This window comes from Dreissena polymorpha, chromosome 2, assembly GCF_020536995.1.
Source record: "Dreissena polymorpha isolate Duluth1 chromosome 2, UMN_Dpol_1.0, whole genome shotgun sequence".
In the NCBI taxonomy this organism is placed as follows: Eukaryota; Metazoa; Mollusca; class Bivalvia; order Myida; family Dreissenidae; genus Dreissena; species Dreissena polymorpha.
This window is the reverse complement of record NC_068356.1, coordinates 150,409,087-150,427,730: the sequence shown is the minus strand read 5'-3', so window position 1 is coordinate 150,427,730 and position 18,644 is coordinate 150,409,087. Positions and strand designations below refer to the sequence as shown.

Genomic DNA, 18,644 nt, shown 5'->3' with positions numbered 1-18,644 from the left:
AGCATTGTAATTCAATTAAAAAAACAATGAAATATATTGTAAATTAAAGTTCATGTAATTAATTCATACTCAACAGAGTAATAGTATTAACACTTTATGAGGCAAGTAAAAATGCAGTAAATACATTTATTAACTGAATATTTCTTCTTTTTGACGTGTGTGCATCAAGGAGAGAGTAAGAAACTTGAAACGTGAAACTTGCTAATTTGATGATACGCCTATTTATATAATTATATTCAATTGCGTTGTACAAAACATATATATATGTACATAAAATTGATAAAAATAAGCGTGATTGATACTATTATGAAGCATTAATTATAAGATTAATCTAAAATTGCGTGATATAAATAAAAATGCTGTAAGAAACTTAAAACAATAACACAATCATTGAATGCCGGCTACAATATTAAAACACAGTAAACGTAAAATAGTATGTAATAAATTGATATACCTAGGGTTAAGACAATAATTCTTATGATATTATGAGCAAATGTTTGGAAACATAAAGGCACTGTTTTTCATTAACTGAAAAGATATGGTAAAGGATATTTCTGCATTCTAGATGTCGGATTCCGCAGCTACCGGTCACCTATCACCCTTACGGATACTTCTTTTGGGTGTAAACCTTATGTGAACTTTTGTGATTACAAGTAACAAATAGACTGACCAAGTGTGACTACAAGACACAACTTGGAGGTAAAAATTACAGTGTGACTATAAGACAATTTTCATCTTATTTCATATATTGACCAATCAAAACATCTTTGTTTCTGACAACAGAATGAAGTTCAATGTAAGGCAATATATTTTTTCATTTAGATCTGTCAGTGTATTGCCTTTCTTGGGGTATGAGATGTTGTTTGAGTTTGCAACAAAAATGTTTTGTGTGCTGTGTCTTTTCAAAGATGTTACAGTTGGAATTTTTTATGGTAAACTTTGTAGATTATTAAAATTTACTCCACTATTTGTGTCCCATACACGTAACTCTTGATCCCTATCACCTTGGGCACCTCTATATTAAAAAAAAAGTAAAATATTTACATATATCAAATTGTTTCTACTTATATTCTTCTTTTAACATATCTTTTTTATAAAGATAAATTAAGTATTGCATAAGTCAAATATTAATGAAAGTCACTGGCCAAAAAATCCCAGATTTTTCCTGTCACTGGTATTCTCAAAATAATCCAAAATATGAGAGCACACATTTTTGGCAGCCTACACTTTGGCGCACTTTCTCGTACTTTTTAAGGCATTATGTGAAATAATTACATTATGACACAAATATGTATATGCGTTTTCATTTCGATAAATATTATATTTTATATATATATTATTTAATATATATTAATATTTAATAATATATATGAATATATTATTTAAGATATATCGTCCCAGAATGTATAACCAAGATGTATTTTATAGTTGTAAACACTCCGTCACTCGTGAAGATATGTTTCATATAACCACTAATAAAATAATCAAACAATCCTATATTAAAATCAACAAATATTCTCTGTTTCATCTGTGATAGCGTGAACATGCTAGAGGGTCACGTACAGATCGATGACAAACTTTAGGGACCAAAGCATTGTTCCTGTCCAAAGATGCTACTGCAGGGTTCGACACTAAGGCACGTCCGACAGACATTGTCTAGTAAGATCGGTGGTCGGGCTAGTAAAACTGTGGGCTAGCTTGTCCGACTGGTCGTACATAACAAATCTATACTGATTCATATAACTATACCTAACCGAAAACCTTTTTCTCTTAATGTGTAAAATAACTCTCGTATCCGTTATTTACATCAGAACAAAACTAGCGTATATAAATAAACGCGGAGAATTCACATGATTCATCGCTATTTTTAGACGCGAAGGAGAGCTTCCCGCAGAAATTGCTTGTTTCCATTGGTCAAGTTGTCATGAATATTGATGATTTTCTGAAGTGTCTTAGAACTTTACATCATGTTTTTACGACTTCTATTGACAATCGGTATCATCAATATAAACATTTTGGTGTAGCAGACGAGAGAATGTTATTTAAAGAATGGCTTTGTTCAAGATTGGATTTTCATCCGACAAATAAGTTAATAAAGAAGAATCCGACGGTAAAACTGACACAGATTATGCTGGAAAAAGGGCCTTGGAGCTGTGGTTGCATGGAGCACAGCGGTCAAGGAGGCCAGAATTTGATGACATTGAATAAATGTCACCTGCTGTACAGACATCATTTATTTAACTGGTGATAAACAGTGAAATTATAACAAACAATTTATGTTGTTAAATAGTTTTATTTTATTTTTTACTCTTTGCATCAAAATGACTTTCTTGTGTTCACTAATTATTTACTGATAAATAATTGATTAAACAGTTACACGACACAATTGTGTTTATTTGTTATGTCATTTATGGTCTAGTAGACATCATATTGGGGCTAGTACATTTTAAGAGGAGCTGGTCCGATGGTCTGGCTGTAAAAAAAGTTAATGTCGAACCCTGTACTGTCTGCCTATCATTTTATTTAAATATGTAAATGTTAATGTTGTTTCGTGTTTGATATACTATGAGGTGGGTTTCCACTGTAACTAATTGTGTGCATTGAATGATACCAACTACTAATTAAGTTTGTTCTTCAGTCAGTGATACTTGTGGTATTATCTTATAAGGATTAGTTTTATCACCAGATACACTAAGAATAATAACACATCATTTCAAAAGTTGACCTTGTATGAATTACATAAGAATTGCTGCGATTACAACAATACATACTAATAGTGAATGGCCACTGAAGGACAGCAAAAAAAGTTTAACATTTAACGTGATTATTCCCATAAAAAACTAGTTCATGCGAATATGTTTAAAACTTTCTTATCGAATATGTTTAAACTGGAGATGCAGGAGGTAAAACCAACATTAACCGGTTGACTTTTTGCCATAACCAGTTATGAATCGGTTAACCGAAAAACCTTCAGTAGTAAAAATGTTGAAGTGTACGTAAAACATTTCATACCACTCGTACAGGTACACTATAGAAACTAAAGTTTTTGAGATCGCTTGTGTTGATAACATATTCATTTCTTAATAAACTAATTTAATACAAAATAATAGCGAAATGTTTTAAAACATGCCATATGATTGAAATCACAAAGGTACTGATTAATTGCTTTATTACTTTTTTTGTTGACGCGTTATTTATAACCGTCGATGGTGCGGCATGTTGTTCTAACTAAAACGCAAAATCGTCGAACAATTCCATGATTAACATTTTCCCGAAAATGTAACCGGTTAACTTGTTGTTTTGATAGGTTAACCGGTTAACCTCTTGCATTCCTGTTTAAACAGTGGAAGTCTTATGTTACATTTTTTAACAACGCTATATTCAAATGTTTTACACATGGTATTTCAATTTAGTTTTGACAAAACCACATTCACATGTTTAATACGTTCCGAAAACATACGCAATATGATCAGTGTATGACTAAGCAAAATAAAATTCTGCCGGATGTTAGCAAATAGAGACTTATGATACGCCCTACTAATCTTATATATAAGCAGCTCATATATCCCTTATTCTTCCGATACCGTTATTCTCGAGATACCGTTACGTCACATATATTACAAGAATTACAGCGCGTGCGAAATTTTCATTGTCCGAAAACTACGCCAATTTTGTTAGACCTCGTCCTTGTAAGAAAATACAGAAGAAAAGATGCGTCATAAGCAGGTATATTGCTGAAAATCATCATATTTATGCTAAATTATAACAAACAATATGTTAATCAGTACCCTTTGACCCAAATTTACTTTAAAATCCGATTTGGAATTATGAATTTATGTTGTCGTTTGTTTACACAGAAGGGAAGTAACTCACAAATCAGGTCAGTATATTTATGCGCTTAAAAGTATAGGTAATGTCAGGAAGTCTACGCTAAACCACCATGTTCACTTATGTGCATTAAAATCCAATTTAAAACTTGTATTCAAGATTGGTTGCACTGAAATCCGTTTCCTTAATGAGGTGTTGTCAATTTTTTTCCGGGTATTACCGGCACATCTATTGCAGATCTAATGGAAAAAAATATTGCGTTATGTCTGAGCCATAAATGGCAATTTAAGCAATTTAAGTAAAATAGTTTCACATTATTTCGACTGAATTGTGTGCTAGAAAAAACTGTCGAGTCCGTGCCATTCAGCGAACCAGATTGTTGAGTATATGAGCAGATATTTATAACTTTATTTAGAGGGGATCGAACAATGAAGCTATTGATAGAAAGTTTAGCATGCACCATACGAGCTTCACATGAAACACATGTACACATTTAGGTAGCATTAATTTTGCCTTTCAGCCCGTCCCCAAAAAGTACAATGCTGGAAAACGAAATTACAATCCAGAAAGCCTGCTTCTTGCTTACAAGGCAGTTAAAGAAAAGGGTATGAACATTAAAACTGCTGCGCGCAATTTCGGAGTTCCGACTCAAACATTGAGGGATCGCGTTAAGGGTCTTGTAAACGCAGAGAATCCAAATGAACGATGGAGAGCTATGACCCAAGAAGAAGAAGAAACCCTAATTGAGCGCATCACAACGTTGTCCCAGTTAGGGTATGGTATAACCAATGCCAAACTTAAACAGCTGGCCGGCGAATTGCTTCACGAACTTGGGAGAAAACCGGATAACAAACCAATGAGCAACACCTGGCTCTACGGGTTGAGAAAAAGGTGGGACCACAGAATAGTTTCATTAAAGCCAAGAGCATTAGACACCAACCGTCAACAATCCCAGAAGCGTTAGAGCAGTATTTCAAGAATTTAGAAATTTCCCTTCATCAACACAATCTCCTTGACAAGCCACATCTTATATTCAACATTGACGAAACTGGAATTCAGCCTGAACACAGACCACCCAATGTTATCGCTCCCGTCGGCAGCAAACCACAGGCCATAACTTCTCCCAGATCCACAACAACAACCGTTGTCGCGTGCGCTAATGCCTCAGGAAACTCACTCCCACCCTATTTTGTTTTCAAAGGCAAAAGGTATAACCACGAGTTGATGAAAGGTACGTCTCCGGGAGCCAGGGGGGTCATGTCAGACTCCGGATGGTCTAACGGTGACGTATTTCTTGAGTACCTGAAGACGCACTTCCTTGAGCACGTCTCTGCCCTTGGACCACAGCAGTCAGTTCTTGTTATCTACGACGGCCACGCATCTCACGTGGATCAAGAGCTGATTGATTGGGCAAGCAAAAATCGAGTGGTTTTGTTTGTGCTACCACCACACACATCTCATGTGCTTCAACCCTTGGATGTTGGTATCTTTGGGCCTTTTAAATCTTACTACTACAATGAATGCGCGTCTTTTTATGAATGCTCATATGGGGCAGAAAATAACTCGTTTCGACATGGCTAAGTTAGCATGTAAGGCATACCTGAAGGCCATGATGCCGCTCAATATCCAGTCGGCATTCAGGAAAACCGGAATACATCCCCTGTCAAGCAACGCAATATCTGCCGAGAAGCTGAAAACGTGTGAGGGTTTCCGCGAAGCAAGTCCTGTTCGCAAAGTAGCGGCACTGAAGGGCGGGAAAGATGCGGTGCTCGCATTTCTTAATTCAAAGAAAGAAAACGACATAGCGTCATCAAAGAAATGCAGCATTTGCCAAACCGAAATGAAATGCCCTTCGTGCAGCAATGTAAAACCACGGACGCACAAACCAAAGTCAGGAGGACGAGAAATTACGTCAGACTCGTATAAAAATGAGGTGAAATGCGTTTTATGTTGTCAGATGGGATTAATGAAGTCAATACATGTTATTAAGTAATATATGTAAATTCAACATACTGTTAAGGTGAACGGTCATGTTCATAACAAAAACGGTCATTTTATAAATAAAAATATAATAAGACAATTGAAATCATCGAACAATTTGGAAAACAAATAAAAAACGATGATTTCGTTTACCGGCAATTTCCCGAACCCGCTGGGGTATTTCCGCCACCTGTTTTGGTGTTTACGTAGACATTTCCCAACGCGCATGACACAGAGATTCGTTCATTGTTATTACGCATTGGAATTTTATCTTTTCGCGCTAAAGTTCAACTTTGACAAATAATATCGTTTTATTGTGTTAAAGTTTTTCATGTTGTTTTATTGAAAGCGTATGATGTTTTTTTGCGTTTTGAATGACAATCGTTTTTCGACATAATTCAGTGAGTTGCTTTTGGCTGAAAAGAACGTGCGGACAAAACTTAGACATACACACACCGAATTCCATATCTTAAAAAGAATTAAATATTTTCTGACACCGCATGACAAATTCTAAATGTATTTGTATTACTAGAAACATGGAATGCGTCAATGTTATGCATTAATGTAGAAAACAGACAATGATTATTTTCAAAATGCTCTTTGTCTATAAATATGTATGCATCAATGGTTTGGTAAACATAAAAAAGTTATTTGAAATATTCGCTTTTTTTTTAGGCGATTCAGTAAAACAGCTATACAAAGGAAACTAACAATTCAACTTATAAATAAGTGAGGCTACGGTCTTGGTCGCCAAAAATTTGAAAGATTCAAAAATATTATATGTGCTGCTATTGTAATCTTATAATGTACAGTTAACTTCACAGAACAGTAACAGACAGCAGTTTTTAAGGCAATTAAAATAATATTAATAATATTTATATTCTCTGCGTAACCAATAAGAATGTTATACTAAACTATTCACAATAAAATGAAATAAATAGGTTAAGGGTTGTATGCATTGCTCATAATTATTAGAATTTATTTCACAAACAATGAAATATATATGTTACGGTTTTATTCATGGATCATAATTATTAGAATAGATTTCACAACGAATAAATATCTTAGAATTTCTAAGTAATGATAATTATCTGCAGTCAATCTAAGGTCACACAGAGATGGATAGCTTCCTTTTTTCTTAACTTTGACAAATATTCATGGCAACCAGTTATTGAAGATCTCAAAGTGACACCATTAACCAGTGCTGTGTATTTTCCAATACAGAACTGTCAATTGTTTCATATAGTTTAATGTTAGCTGGGTGTTGAAAAGTGTCTTATCAGTGGATATACCTCAAGTTGAGTATGGCAGACACAGTATGGTATCTGATAAAAGTTTAGCCAATCCCAAATTAAATCAACTTTGCGTCATAACCATTGATCACTATCGGACCAATGCTCCAGTGAGGCCTAAAAAAGGGGTTAAGCACGCTGTCGCACCAAGGTCCCACCCTGCCCCCTTATACGTACATCATTCTCTTTTTTTGATTAAATCAGATAATTATAAAGAACGTTGTATTTGAAGCTTCAATAAATACCTTAGTAATCGTCAACGATATCGAATTGTAAAATAATAATAAAATAAATCAAAATTAAAAGTGTTCTATGTTTGCGAAATGTGAATTAAACAAAGTCTAACACGGCACGTGACTTGTTTTCTATAGACAAAGAAGGAAATCAAGCGTGGGTTATTCTACAATAACTTATGGGCGGAGCTTAATGTTTCGAAAATAGTTCCGAATAAATAAAGAAAATATTGCAGTAAAATACACGTGCTAAAACCCGCTCTAAAAGAAATGTAATAAATGTAGCATGTATATAAGTGTAATGAAACAACTAATTGTGTATTTGGTGATTATTGGCATAACCACGCCTACAAAGAAAGTTATTTGTTAGGAAACGTAATTCAGAAAACATTTATAGCATGTCAGCTTTTCAGTAGCATCAATAAACGTGACGTCATTAAGTTTCTACGATTGTTGTTTTCAATGAAAGTGACGTCATTTGCAAAATATTTGTAAATGAAAACGTCGTCATATGTTTGTACAATTCAATGACGTCACTAAATAGTGAACTTTGTACTAAGAAGGGCGGAGTATTGACAAATATAGTTCACGTCCTAAAACTTGAGCCAAATCAATAAGAATCGTGTTAGAATCGAAAAAATATGTTTCTATGATGGTTTGTTGTCGAATAACCCACAGTAAGTTGTATAGATGCGTGTTATCAAATCACTCGTGCTTCGCACTCGTGATTTAATTCCTACGCATCTATACTCCTTACGGTAAGTTATTCGACAACAAACCATGATAGAAAAATATTATCTCTTAATTAGACAATAACATATTTACCAATCCGTACTTCCAACACGCTGAGCATCGGGAAAAGATTTCACGCTGTCCGAGTCAGATTGAAAAAAGATATATATATATTCCGGCCCATACATGTACGGTAAAACAAAAAATTCTTCATAACTACTATCATCTTCCAATTTCATCAATTTGTCCTCATATCATTGCGAGAAATATCAGTAAATGAGTCTCATACTGCCTGTTTGTTATTTAGGGCGAATGAACTTGTCCCTTCGTCGCTCCAAGTTTGAGTGACAATGGCGAGTAGAATGGAATATGTAAAAATTCAAGACTGTGTGGCGTTCGTTCTCGTTAATCACACCGTTATTTAATCGAGGTGAGGTTCGAACAAGTTTTTATATGCACTAAATTTGATACATGTGTTTTACGGGTATTAAAAAGCATGACCTTTTTCCTTTAATTGTATGTGGTTAATGTTAAGTATAAACAGTTCAATTTCAGGATGGTGCGCGTATGAATCCGGCCTACAATTCTTCATTGATTCAGTAGATAAAAAATATTGATTATTCAAAACGAAAATGAGTAAATATGTGGAATTTACCTATAAAGTAGAATTACTTTGTTTAAATGATTCAGACGTGTTTTATGAGATGTTATTTGTTGTTTATAAAACATGATTTAAAGTCAAAAGAAGATGCTGTTTTCCGACTTTAAGGCATAATGGCATTAGACATAACGAACATATTGTTTAAAAAAGGATAGCAAAATAAGTTTATTACATATATCAATAATACTTTCTTAATTAAACATTTATGAAATGAATTTTAAATCAAGATCATCTTTCATTGGGCAATTCAAATAATATGTCAATTGAACTGGATATACAATGTATTATTTATTTTATATTTTAAAAATACAACTAAGTTTGCTATATTTGACGGCTAACAACAGTTTTATTAATATCAAATGTATTTTGATGCTTAAATGTTTTAATTTTTAATCCGTCATACACTGTCAATCGGCAACCACCCTCAGGTATTGCGACTCGTCCCCATGTAACGAACGATCCAAATCCTCATAACGACCACGTGCACATCTGTAAAGAAGTCAACAAAACTATAAAAGCCACACACAGAAACTTTCTTCGCATCAGTTACGCTCTATCAAAGAGAATATATTTGAATTAAATGTGTTGATGCTCTACCAATTATAACTTGCCGGCAGGTATATAAATACAGTAAAACACGTTAATGTGTAGTGTTACAAACGATTCAAAAGACACTTACGACGTTTGTGCAACACTATTGATGCCATCTGCAAATACACAATTGCACAAGATATACCTAAATGAAACAAAAAAACATATGCTATGCATTCAATTATACACTCGCTTTATTCATTAATCGTATAGAAGCAACACATTGGGATGTTTCTTACCAGCAACTATTGGTGTATCGAACTCTGACAGCTGTGGATCAATTTCGTGATAAATCAAACTCTGCTCGCCAATTTGCGCTGATGCCAAAGGTGAAGACTGAATAGAATGACCTTCGCGGTTAAAGGTTGAAGGCACAATAGTCGGCAATTCGACCTCTACTGAGAAATAAATCATATATGATGTTTGCTTCTATTTAGACAAAAAAGTATATATAACTGCTGGAAAACGAAATTATTAGTTCGCATATAAGATCATTGTTCTTCTTCAAGAGTTTAAACTTCAACTTAAGTGACCAATTCAATTTAATTTGACCAATGAACAAAATATCTTAATGATGATTAATAATGTCGCATTCATAGAAATATATCACAATGTTGCTTTTTTATTCATCGTGCGTAGCTAAGTTGCTACGGTTATTTGATACAATATATTTTTTCATTACGATAGGTATCAATAAATTGTTAAGACATTGTTAAGGAACAATAACATAATACTACCTATTGCTCTTGAATTGCTTCGGTTGAATTTTGTGCACACACAGAAGACAACGACTGGGATTGCAAGAAACACGAAAATACTTATTCCCGCTATTATGATGTAGCTTAAAATGACGCTTTGCGTTGCATCTTCAGATAGACCTGTAAACGAATGAACGGAATATTTTACATTTATAGCTTGTTATTTTTATAATCACAATCAATACTTATCATTAAATAGGGTGTACACATAGTTATTCGGCCTGTTAAATATTATCACACATAATTATTTTTTTTTATATTTCATACCACGTGGACTGTTTGCCTAAGGTATTGCAAATACATGTCACGTAAAGTTGTCCAATTTTTTTATGATAATTGCTGTAAAAATTTTCGTTTGAAACACGGTATTTTTTATATTTTGCACCCAAAAACAATGCCATGTTCGACGCTCGCTCCCATGCTTGATTCCATTTACTTTGAACAATTTTGCGCGAAATATTAAAGGCATGTTTCTTTAATATAAAGAGTTGACAAACCATATTAAGTACGTTTATTACAAAGTATGTTTTAGTTACTAGTAACGCACTGGTGGTTTTACTTTGGCATATGAACTTAAAACAGGTATTACTTACGAGGACGCTTCAATATGTAAACCTCCGTATGGGGTTTCCCGATTCCATTGTCCACTTGCAGAACGTAAATCCCGTAATCTGACTCCGATACATTCCCCAGGTATAGAGTGATACGTGTGCCGTTCGTGGTAATGTGAATATTTGAGTCATTTGTGATTTCGGTGCATGGATTGGAATCGGTGCATTTTTTCAATGAAATATCCGATCGACCCGGAGTCGGATTCGCTTGTGCTTCAAATGCAAACGTCACTGCATCGCCAATATTGCGGAATGCTATATTGTTATCGTCTTCTGTTTTGCTGACTGCTGGATTTCTTCTTACCGGACCTAAAATTAAGATAATCGTGTGTCTTTATCCTCACCAATAGATTCAAAATGTATTTCAGTGTATAGTGCACTTTGCTTACATTTAACAAAAAATATACAGATTGAAACCAAACATCTCACTATTGCTTGTGTACACATAATATTTTGTATATTGTGTATTTTATTTAAATTTGTGCAGAATATACTGATTGTAAGCGCTTATGTTACAACATACAAACACAAATTTCCGCATTCAGTTTGGTTACGATTTCGGCATAATTGCGATAATTAAATGTTCGCATGAATATCAGTATTGCAACATACACAGAATATTCAGAAACAAATCCATGCCACCCAGTCCGATTTTATTTGAGGCAATGCACGTATATTTTCCTAAATATTTGCACTGAGCGGGAGCGAGAATGTGTCGAAGGCTAGTAGTTGTGCTTTCCGAACTCATACCGGTGCTAATGTCCATATTCAAGTTAGAGTTTACGAGTCTTAGATCTGGTGGTGGAAAGCCCTCACCAATACAATGGAATTCGACAGTTGTGTTTTCCAGCAATGTAACATTCTTTACTTCACCGAATGATTCGACACTGAATTTCTGTACAAAGGGTTGGTCTGAAAAATATGTACAAAAAATACTAGAACCAAAATTGCATTCGTAATAATGAAGTGAACAATACAATTCCAGTTATCATCTTATACTTTGTTCTATTTAGTGAAAACGATCAAAGTATTATAATTTGTAGTATCCTGATTCGTGTGTGTGGTCTTACTTACTTTCAATACAATCAAGTGAACGGTGAACAATTCACATATTTTCATAACTAGTAAATGCCTCTTTTTTCATAATGATAGAACGCATATCACAACGAAAACAAATAAATCTAGTCCAATACTGTCCAATGAAGCAAAATACGTGTATTTTAATATCAGAATAAAGAAAAGATAATCAATATTGAATTATACATGCTTAACATACTATAATTTGGACTCAATATATCAAATGAGGCTTAGGATATAGACCCGCGAGGCTTGCTGGTGTGTTATTCGTTTCGAGTCTTATATCTAACACAACGATAGCGCAGTAACCTGTTTTTTTGTTTAATCATGCATATACAAACCCAGGTTAATGGCTTAATGAAATACAATCGCTTCTACGCTGCAATTTGAGATGAGAATAATTTTATAATTGACGTTTTACAATTAATAATGACTTCATGAGCACATGATCTTAATCATATTTTTTGCGTTTTTAAGGGTTTTCTTTTCGTTTAAACCATATTACGTTTTGGTATCAACTTTTTTTGTTGAATCTGATTCTATGTTACAAAAAATAACGACTTTATAGTTGAACACGAGTAATATGATCCACTGCCAAACCTTGACTGATATAGCACATTCCTGTTGACCTAATATACAAACATATAAGACATCGTCATATCACGAACATATCAATTTAGTGGTGTTATCAAAGAATATTTTAACTTGTAAAACATGTTATAATATATATTATTTTATTTTACAAGGAAATACATATTTTAAAATAGTACATAACACATGAAGTTTAAACTGCTCCCAATCGCATCCGGTAAAGTTTGATCGCCCACGTGTGTGTGTGTTTGTTGCTCTGCACGTGTAGATCCCAGCATCGGTTCTTGCTACTTTCAGAATCCATAGCGTTCCGTTTGACACGACAGTTTCGTCTTTTGTCCACTGTATATCTGTCTCTGGTGGAAAGCCAGTGTGATAAATGCACGATTTGTTTAAACTGTCTCCCTCATTTATGTACGCATCGTCGATGCTCATAACAGTTGGAGGCTCTGCAAACAAAAAATGCGTATATATGTCGGTATTATTCATTTAAGTTCAATAAGCAGTGGTTGACTGTGTGCATCTCTTAAACACATAATAGCACGCACTAGTTATAACATTAATGCAAGGTTATTTATATATAAACGTTATAATAACCATGCATTTTTTTATCATGTCAACAACACATACTCAAGATTTGCACATGTACGTATCGTCTACTTTGCCCGTGCGTGTTGGATGCAATGCAAGTATATGTCCCTGAATCATGGCCTAATGCAAAAGTTATTTTGAAAGTAAGGTGACTTTTAGTCAGGCCCTCTGATACTTCATTAAATGCATCGAGTGTTGAATTGTCCTTGATAAGGCTCAATCGCGGTGTAGGAAAACCTTCTGCAATGCACTGCATGATTGCTGTGTCGTTGTCTTCTAAGGTTATGTTAGATAACCCTTCAAATGTATCCACGTGAAACATTGTTATGGTTGGGATTTCTGAAAAAATGTTAGAATGTGCAATATTATGTCGTATAAATGTTGTCAAATTACATTACACCATATATGCTTGGATTACAAGACAATACAACACATGGTCTATTAAAAAATGAATGGCGAATAATAGTAGCCAGAAGACAAAATACAAAAACGGCAGTCTACCACCAATTGTGACATTTAACACATTGCTGGACAAATGGCTTTCACTGTTGGTCACGTCACACTTCCACTGGTCAAAATAGTGTTTGTCATGTTGAATATTGACTGTGCAATTCACGGCTGTATCTTTGATACATTGGCATTCAGCGGGTAAGACGTTGTTAACCTCGCATTTATCTGCTTTCCACACAATTTGAAACGCGCTATAGAATGAGTTATCCGTATTGCCGTCTGTCTCTTTTGATATCATTCCGGAATTTTTGAAAAAAAACAATAGCTCGAACAGGTGCACTCGTCTTCCACTGGCATATTAACGAATGACTCGTCGCGGAAGTAATGTAACTCTTGATTTCTACATCAAACGACCCTGAAAAAAGTTAATCTTGCATTGTCTTATTCGATAAAGTGTTAGCGCGATAATGCTATTCATATAACATGTTTTTGACGCGCAATACCAAGGTCTTCGAAACTACATTTTATTTAGTAAATAAAAAACAATCGGATACGTGCAATCACTGAAATCATATCATGAACATTGCTTTGACCTCATGTAAACCTTAACCGTTTAATTCAAAGTGTTTCGTGAATTAAAAGTCAGAAGTATTTGTGAAAAAACGCTATCAACAAAACATCACACTTATTTCACTATTAAGTTTTTAAAAAGATGAGAAATTCAAGCCTGAATTTTGTTTCTAAACGTTCTTACAATAGTCATGTAACGTATGGTAAAACTGTCGTTAATTTGTCTGTTTTGTCACATCTATTAGTGTTTTTCCCAGGCCATTTTAGCGTGGCGAAAAGCCACGCCGCCCTACCGGATCGCCACTCTGCCCTTTTCAAAGGCAAATTTCGCCACGCGCCCTTTTTTTCAAAGGCAAATTTCGCCACGTGCCCTTATCGATAACATCTTTATTGCCTTACGATCAAACTTGGTCCGCAAAATCAGCTTTCTTAATTGTCTGTGCTTGATTTACTCGAGAGACGTCTAATCGACTTTATTAATCAATTGAGCAGATTTAATCTACTACAGTGCTGGATTTATAGGTAGGTCTTACTGACTGCTCCGAAGCTGTGAATTAGTCATGCGTGAATAACCCCGTGTCAGTATCAATCGATAATGCCGGAGGCTATGTTATACCAAGCGCACTTTTCGGTCGGCAATGTGTACTCCATAAAATCATTACTTCGGAGACTTTTGATGAAAAACTCGATGTTATTCTCGTGGCAATTGTGCATTGCATGCAATTAAATCAAAACATATATTTTAACGCATAATTACATTTAAAATCACAAACAAATTTATTCTTTATCGTTTTCGTCTTTAAGATAATTAGATCTAAGTATTGAAATAATTACTGAGACGTATACTAATTTAACAAAATGCGAATCGCGTATACGCTTTCACGTTGCTATGCGCACCTGTCGCTTACATCATTTGACATTTTATCAACATTGCGGACTATACAGAATTAAATTGTGACTCGGCAAAAATGGCAAATAACGTCGTAAACAATCGAATTAACGATGGAGATTATACATTAAGAAGGAATTAATGAAATGTCTGTGATAATCAACGATGCATAAAAATGTTTGAGATAGCACCAACATTATTTATTTATTTGTAATAAACTCGGTGGATGTATGTCACGAAAACGAGTGTTTGCATATTGTTAGCGATCAATTTACTCGCAATGTTATTTTAAACATCTGTCAAGATTATTGTTAGAAAATGGGATAAGACAAACATGGTTTCATTTATATGTTAGTGGATCTGTGTATAATCAGATTCATATGCATATATTGCTTTGTTATGTTTGTCGTGCTGTACAGTTTATTGAAACAGCATGGAACTTAAATGTACATTGCAAGGTAAATATATTAATATAAATCATAGTAAGTTAAATACATCTATTACCATTAAATGTGCTTGTTTATATGTTATTTTTTTCACAACTGCTTCTGATGCGATTACACGTTTTCCCGTCATTCAGGTATTCAGGGAACGTTTTTGCCCTTTTTTGCCTAAACTGCGCGCTAAAATGCCCTTTTTGAAAGTAATGCGCCATGCCCCTTTGCCCTCCTGGGAAAAACACTATCTATGCAGTTGTGGGAGTGTTAGAAGATTCGTTATTTAAAACAAACACTCGCACTAACGAATATGCGTGTCGAATACTCATATCGATTTTTCAAAACTAGATAATTATATGGAGCTGATGCAGCATTTTATTGCAATATAACTGTACATGACATTGTTATTATGGTTGTAATATGTTGTAAAGCGTTTATAAATATATAATCGACCAACGATTTGTTAAAGCAATAGTTTAATGAACGGTAAATCCTGCAAAAAAAAGATCTTTACAATCCCCAACAATGGGGTCTTTTTATTTCTGGAAAACAATTTACTGTGTATTGCATTTGCTGTACATATAAAACTGATTTTTTGATCGTTTGTGTTCGTATGGAGTTGTAAGTGTATACGTTTAAGTTACTATATCCTTCTAATTAAACACTTGCAAATTAATAACATTAAATGCGCAAGAGTGAATGTACATTCAAAGAACATCGGGTGCTCTTTCAATTATTACATTTTATTATTATTTGTTTTATCTCAAAGCTACATTTTACCTTAATGCGTTTTTACGAATTATGTAAAAAATCGCTTCAAGTGTTGGAATAAATGCATGTACACAAAACAATACATTTAACATTAACCCTCTTGTCCGGCATAACAATTATTTGATAAAGTCGTTTATATGCATACATGGATGTAATGATATATACGTGTGACTTTATATAAATACCGCTTGTATAACATAATTACCGTTCAACTCAATTCAATACAAACATATATTTTGCGTGCAATACATGCTTCTAATGTCATGTTTTAATAGTTTAATATACATACGTATATACAGTAAGATGTACTTACAGCACACCACGTTGTATAAAATCATCAAAACGGTGAATTTCATGGTAAATAGCGTATCACTCTTTCTTTGTATTTGTTGGACAGTAAAGACCGTTTGACTAGTCTGTGTGTTTCTGTTCATGGTTTTATTAACATACATGTATGTAGCCATTCATTCATGTTCTCAAGGAAGATATTTTATGGACTACTGAGTACAGTTTTTGCCTTGGATCGGTACTATCTTCCTATCGTACGTGCTTTATTTGAACAAAATGCACACCGTATACGTCCAATACTTGTTTTCTTACACTGTGAGAAGTTTATGAAAATATGGCCAAATAAAATAAATAAATAATTCTTTAATCGGGATGTTTCTAGGTGCAGAGTATTTGTACATGCATCATAATGAAACCACGCATGTACGTAGTCCACGAGTATCAAAATGCAACGGATTCACCATTTAAAACGAACATGATGTAGAATAGCAACGTGTGAAGTCTGAAGTTTATACACTGAGCCGTATACGTGGAATTAGAAAACGTGTTGCGTTTGAAGTATAAATTTGAGTGTAGAACGTTAAATAGCATGTTGTTTTTTTCTTATACGACTATAGATGATTGATCTAGAGGATCCTACAAACTCGCACACGTTTAAATGCGTCGAATATAATCGCTGCACTAACCCAGATAAATGATAAAATATATAAACAATACATTCAATTTCGTTAAGCAATAATGTACTTTGTCCCAAACGAACAAACGATTTCATTACCATAAACGCTAGGTGTCAATTGTTTCGAAGACGATTTATCTTACTTCCAGTAAAATTAATACAATATAAATCATGTATTTTATGTGAATGCTCATTTAATGGTGAATCATCTACGGGAAATTTCAACAATGTTGTTTTTGTTTCTTAAGTTTGTATTCTTGATCTTCTACATGATTTGGAACATATATAATGTTTTCAGGTTTCTGAACAAAAATGTTACATTTAATGTAATTCTGAGTCAGTATACTATAAAAGAAATAAAACAATCAACTACTGCTTACACTTTTCGATAGTTGGTGAAACCTTGCAGAAAAATGTTTTACCGAATTATTCACTTCCTCTGATATATTTATATAAAAAAAACGGTATCGTTTTGTTTAATGTCTATTGCAACAGCATCACTATGAAAATGTACTTCTTACGTGCATGTATTATTTATTGCAATTGCAATTATACCAATTTTGTAATAAATGAACTAAACGCAAAACACATTAATATAGTTGCCATTTAACTGAATTAATAGTGAAATATGTATATCTGAATAAAACACATAAACACGATTCATTTATCATAAATTGACCAAATAAGGATGTTTAATCGAATCTGATATTATCTAGTGTGTTTTTATTATCACGCAGTTTACGTAATCTTATAAAACGGCGTGTTTTACATTTTAGAAATTAAAAGATTGTTATAAACCAAAATGGAATGTTCATATTTGAACATTACATATCTAGATTCATGCTTAAAACGCGTATAATGGTACTACATTATGAGCTGGACAACATCAATAGTTTACTATTATCGACCACTAGATACATATAAACTGTATATTAGCACTAATGTTGGTCTCGTATTTCCTGTAGTATTACTATTTATAAATGAGTGAACTAATGACAAATTTATCATTGTCAGCTGATATTGTTCAATACAGGAACACAGAAATACGAGTAAAGGAACACAAACATAACAAAGGAAAAGTACCTGTACTTAAAGTTTACCGTGCCAACAATACGACGCTACAATATATACATGAGTTTCATGATATTTTGTATTCTTCCAAACGTAAGAAACACGTAAAAATACTTTTTAAAAATCGTAATACATCTTCGGAAGTCGCGCTTGTTATGTCTTATTTCATACGCATAACTGATAAAAACTGCATTTGATTAACTTCAACGTTTGGGAGGTGTTAATCGTGGTTGTATGTTGCATATATCGAACTATGGCTACAACAATTTACCGTTCGATTGCTTTAAGGTTAACATTGGATACCAATACAAACGTAAGTTTGCATCAGATGTATACATATGTTTCCGTGCAGGAAAATAAACGTTCGTGACATGTTTGCTTTATCATTGTTTGCCACTTAACTTTCAGAATTATTTCGAACAATACTACAATTCTTTGTGATATACACGAACAGAGACATTAAACAACTTTGAAATACACAAGGCGTCGGAGAATGGTGTTAGATCAACATGCTATTTATGCTGAAAAGATATAATCTTAGTGCAAA

At 33.7% G+C, this 18,644-nt stretch overlaps 1 protein-coding gene across 1 annotated transcript; it reads right to left on the bottom strand.

The window, feature by feature from the left end:
- Positions 1-8,973: 8,973 nt before the first annotated feature.
- LOC127870198 (hemicentin-2-like) lies at positions 8,974-13,312 on the bottom strand. Its single transcript, XM_052412854.1, has 8 exons — positions 12,985-13,312; positions 12,534-12,803; positions 11,299-11,598; positions 10,669-10,995; positions 10,055-10,195; positions 9,557-9,715; positions 9,406-9,433; positions 8,974-9,215 (listed from the first exon to the last, which is right to left on the bottom strand). The coding sequence occupies exons 1-8, from the start codon at positions 13,265-13,267 to the stop codon at positions 9,134-9,136; spliced, it is 1,590 nt and encodes a 529-aa protein (XP_052268814.1). The 5' UTR covers positions 13,268-13,312; the 3' UTR covers positions 8,974-9,133.
- Positions 13,313-18,644: the final 5,332 nt, after the last annotated feature.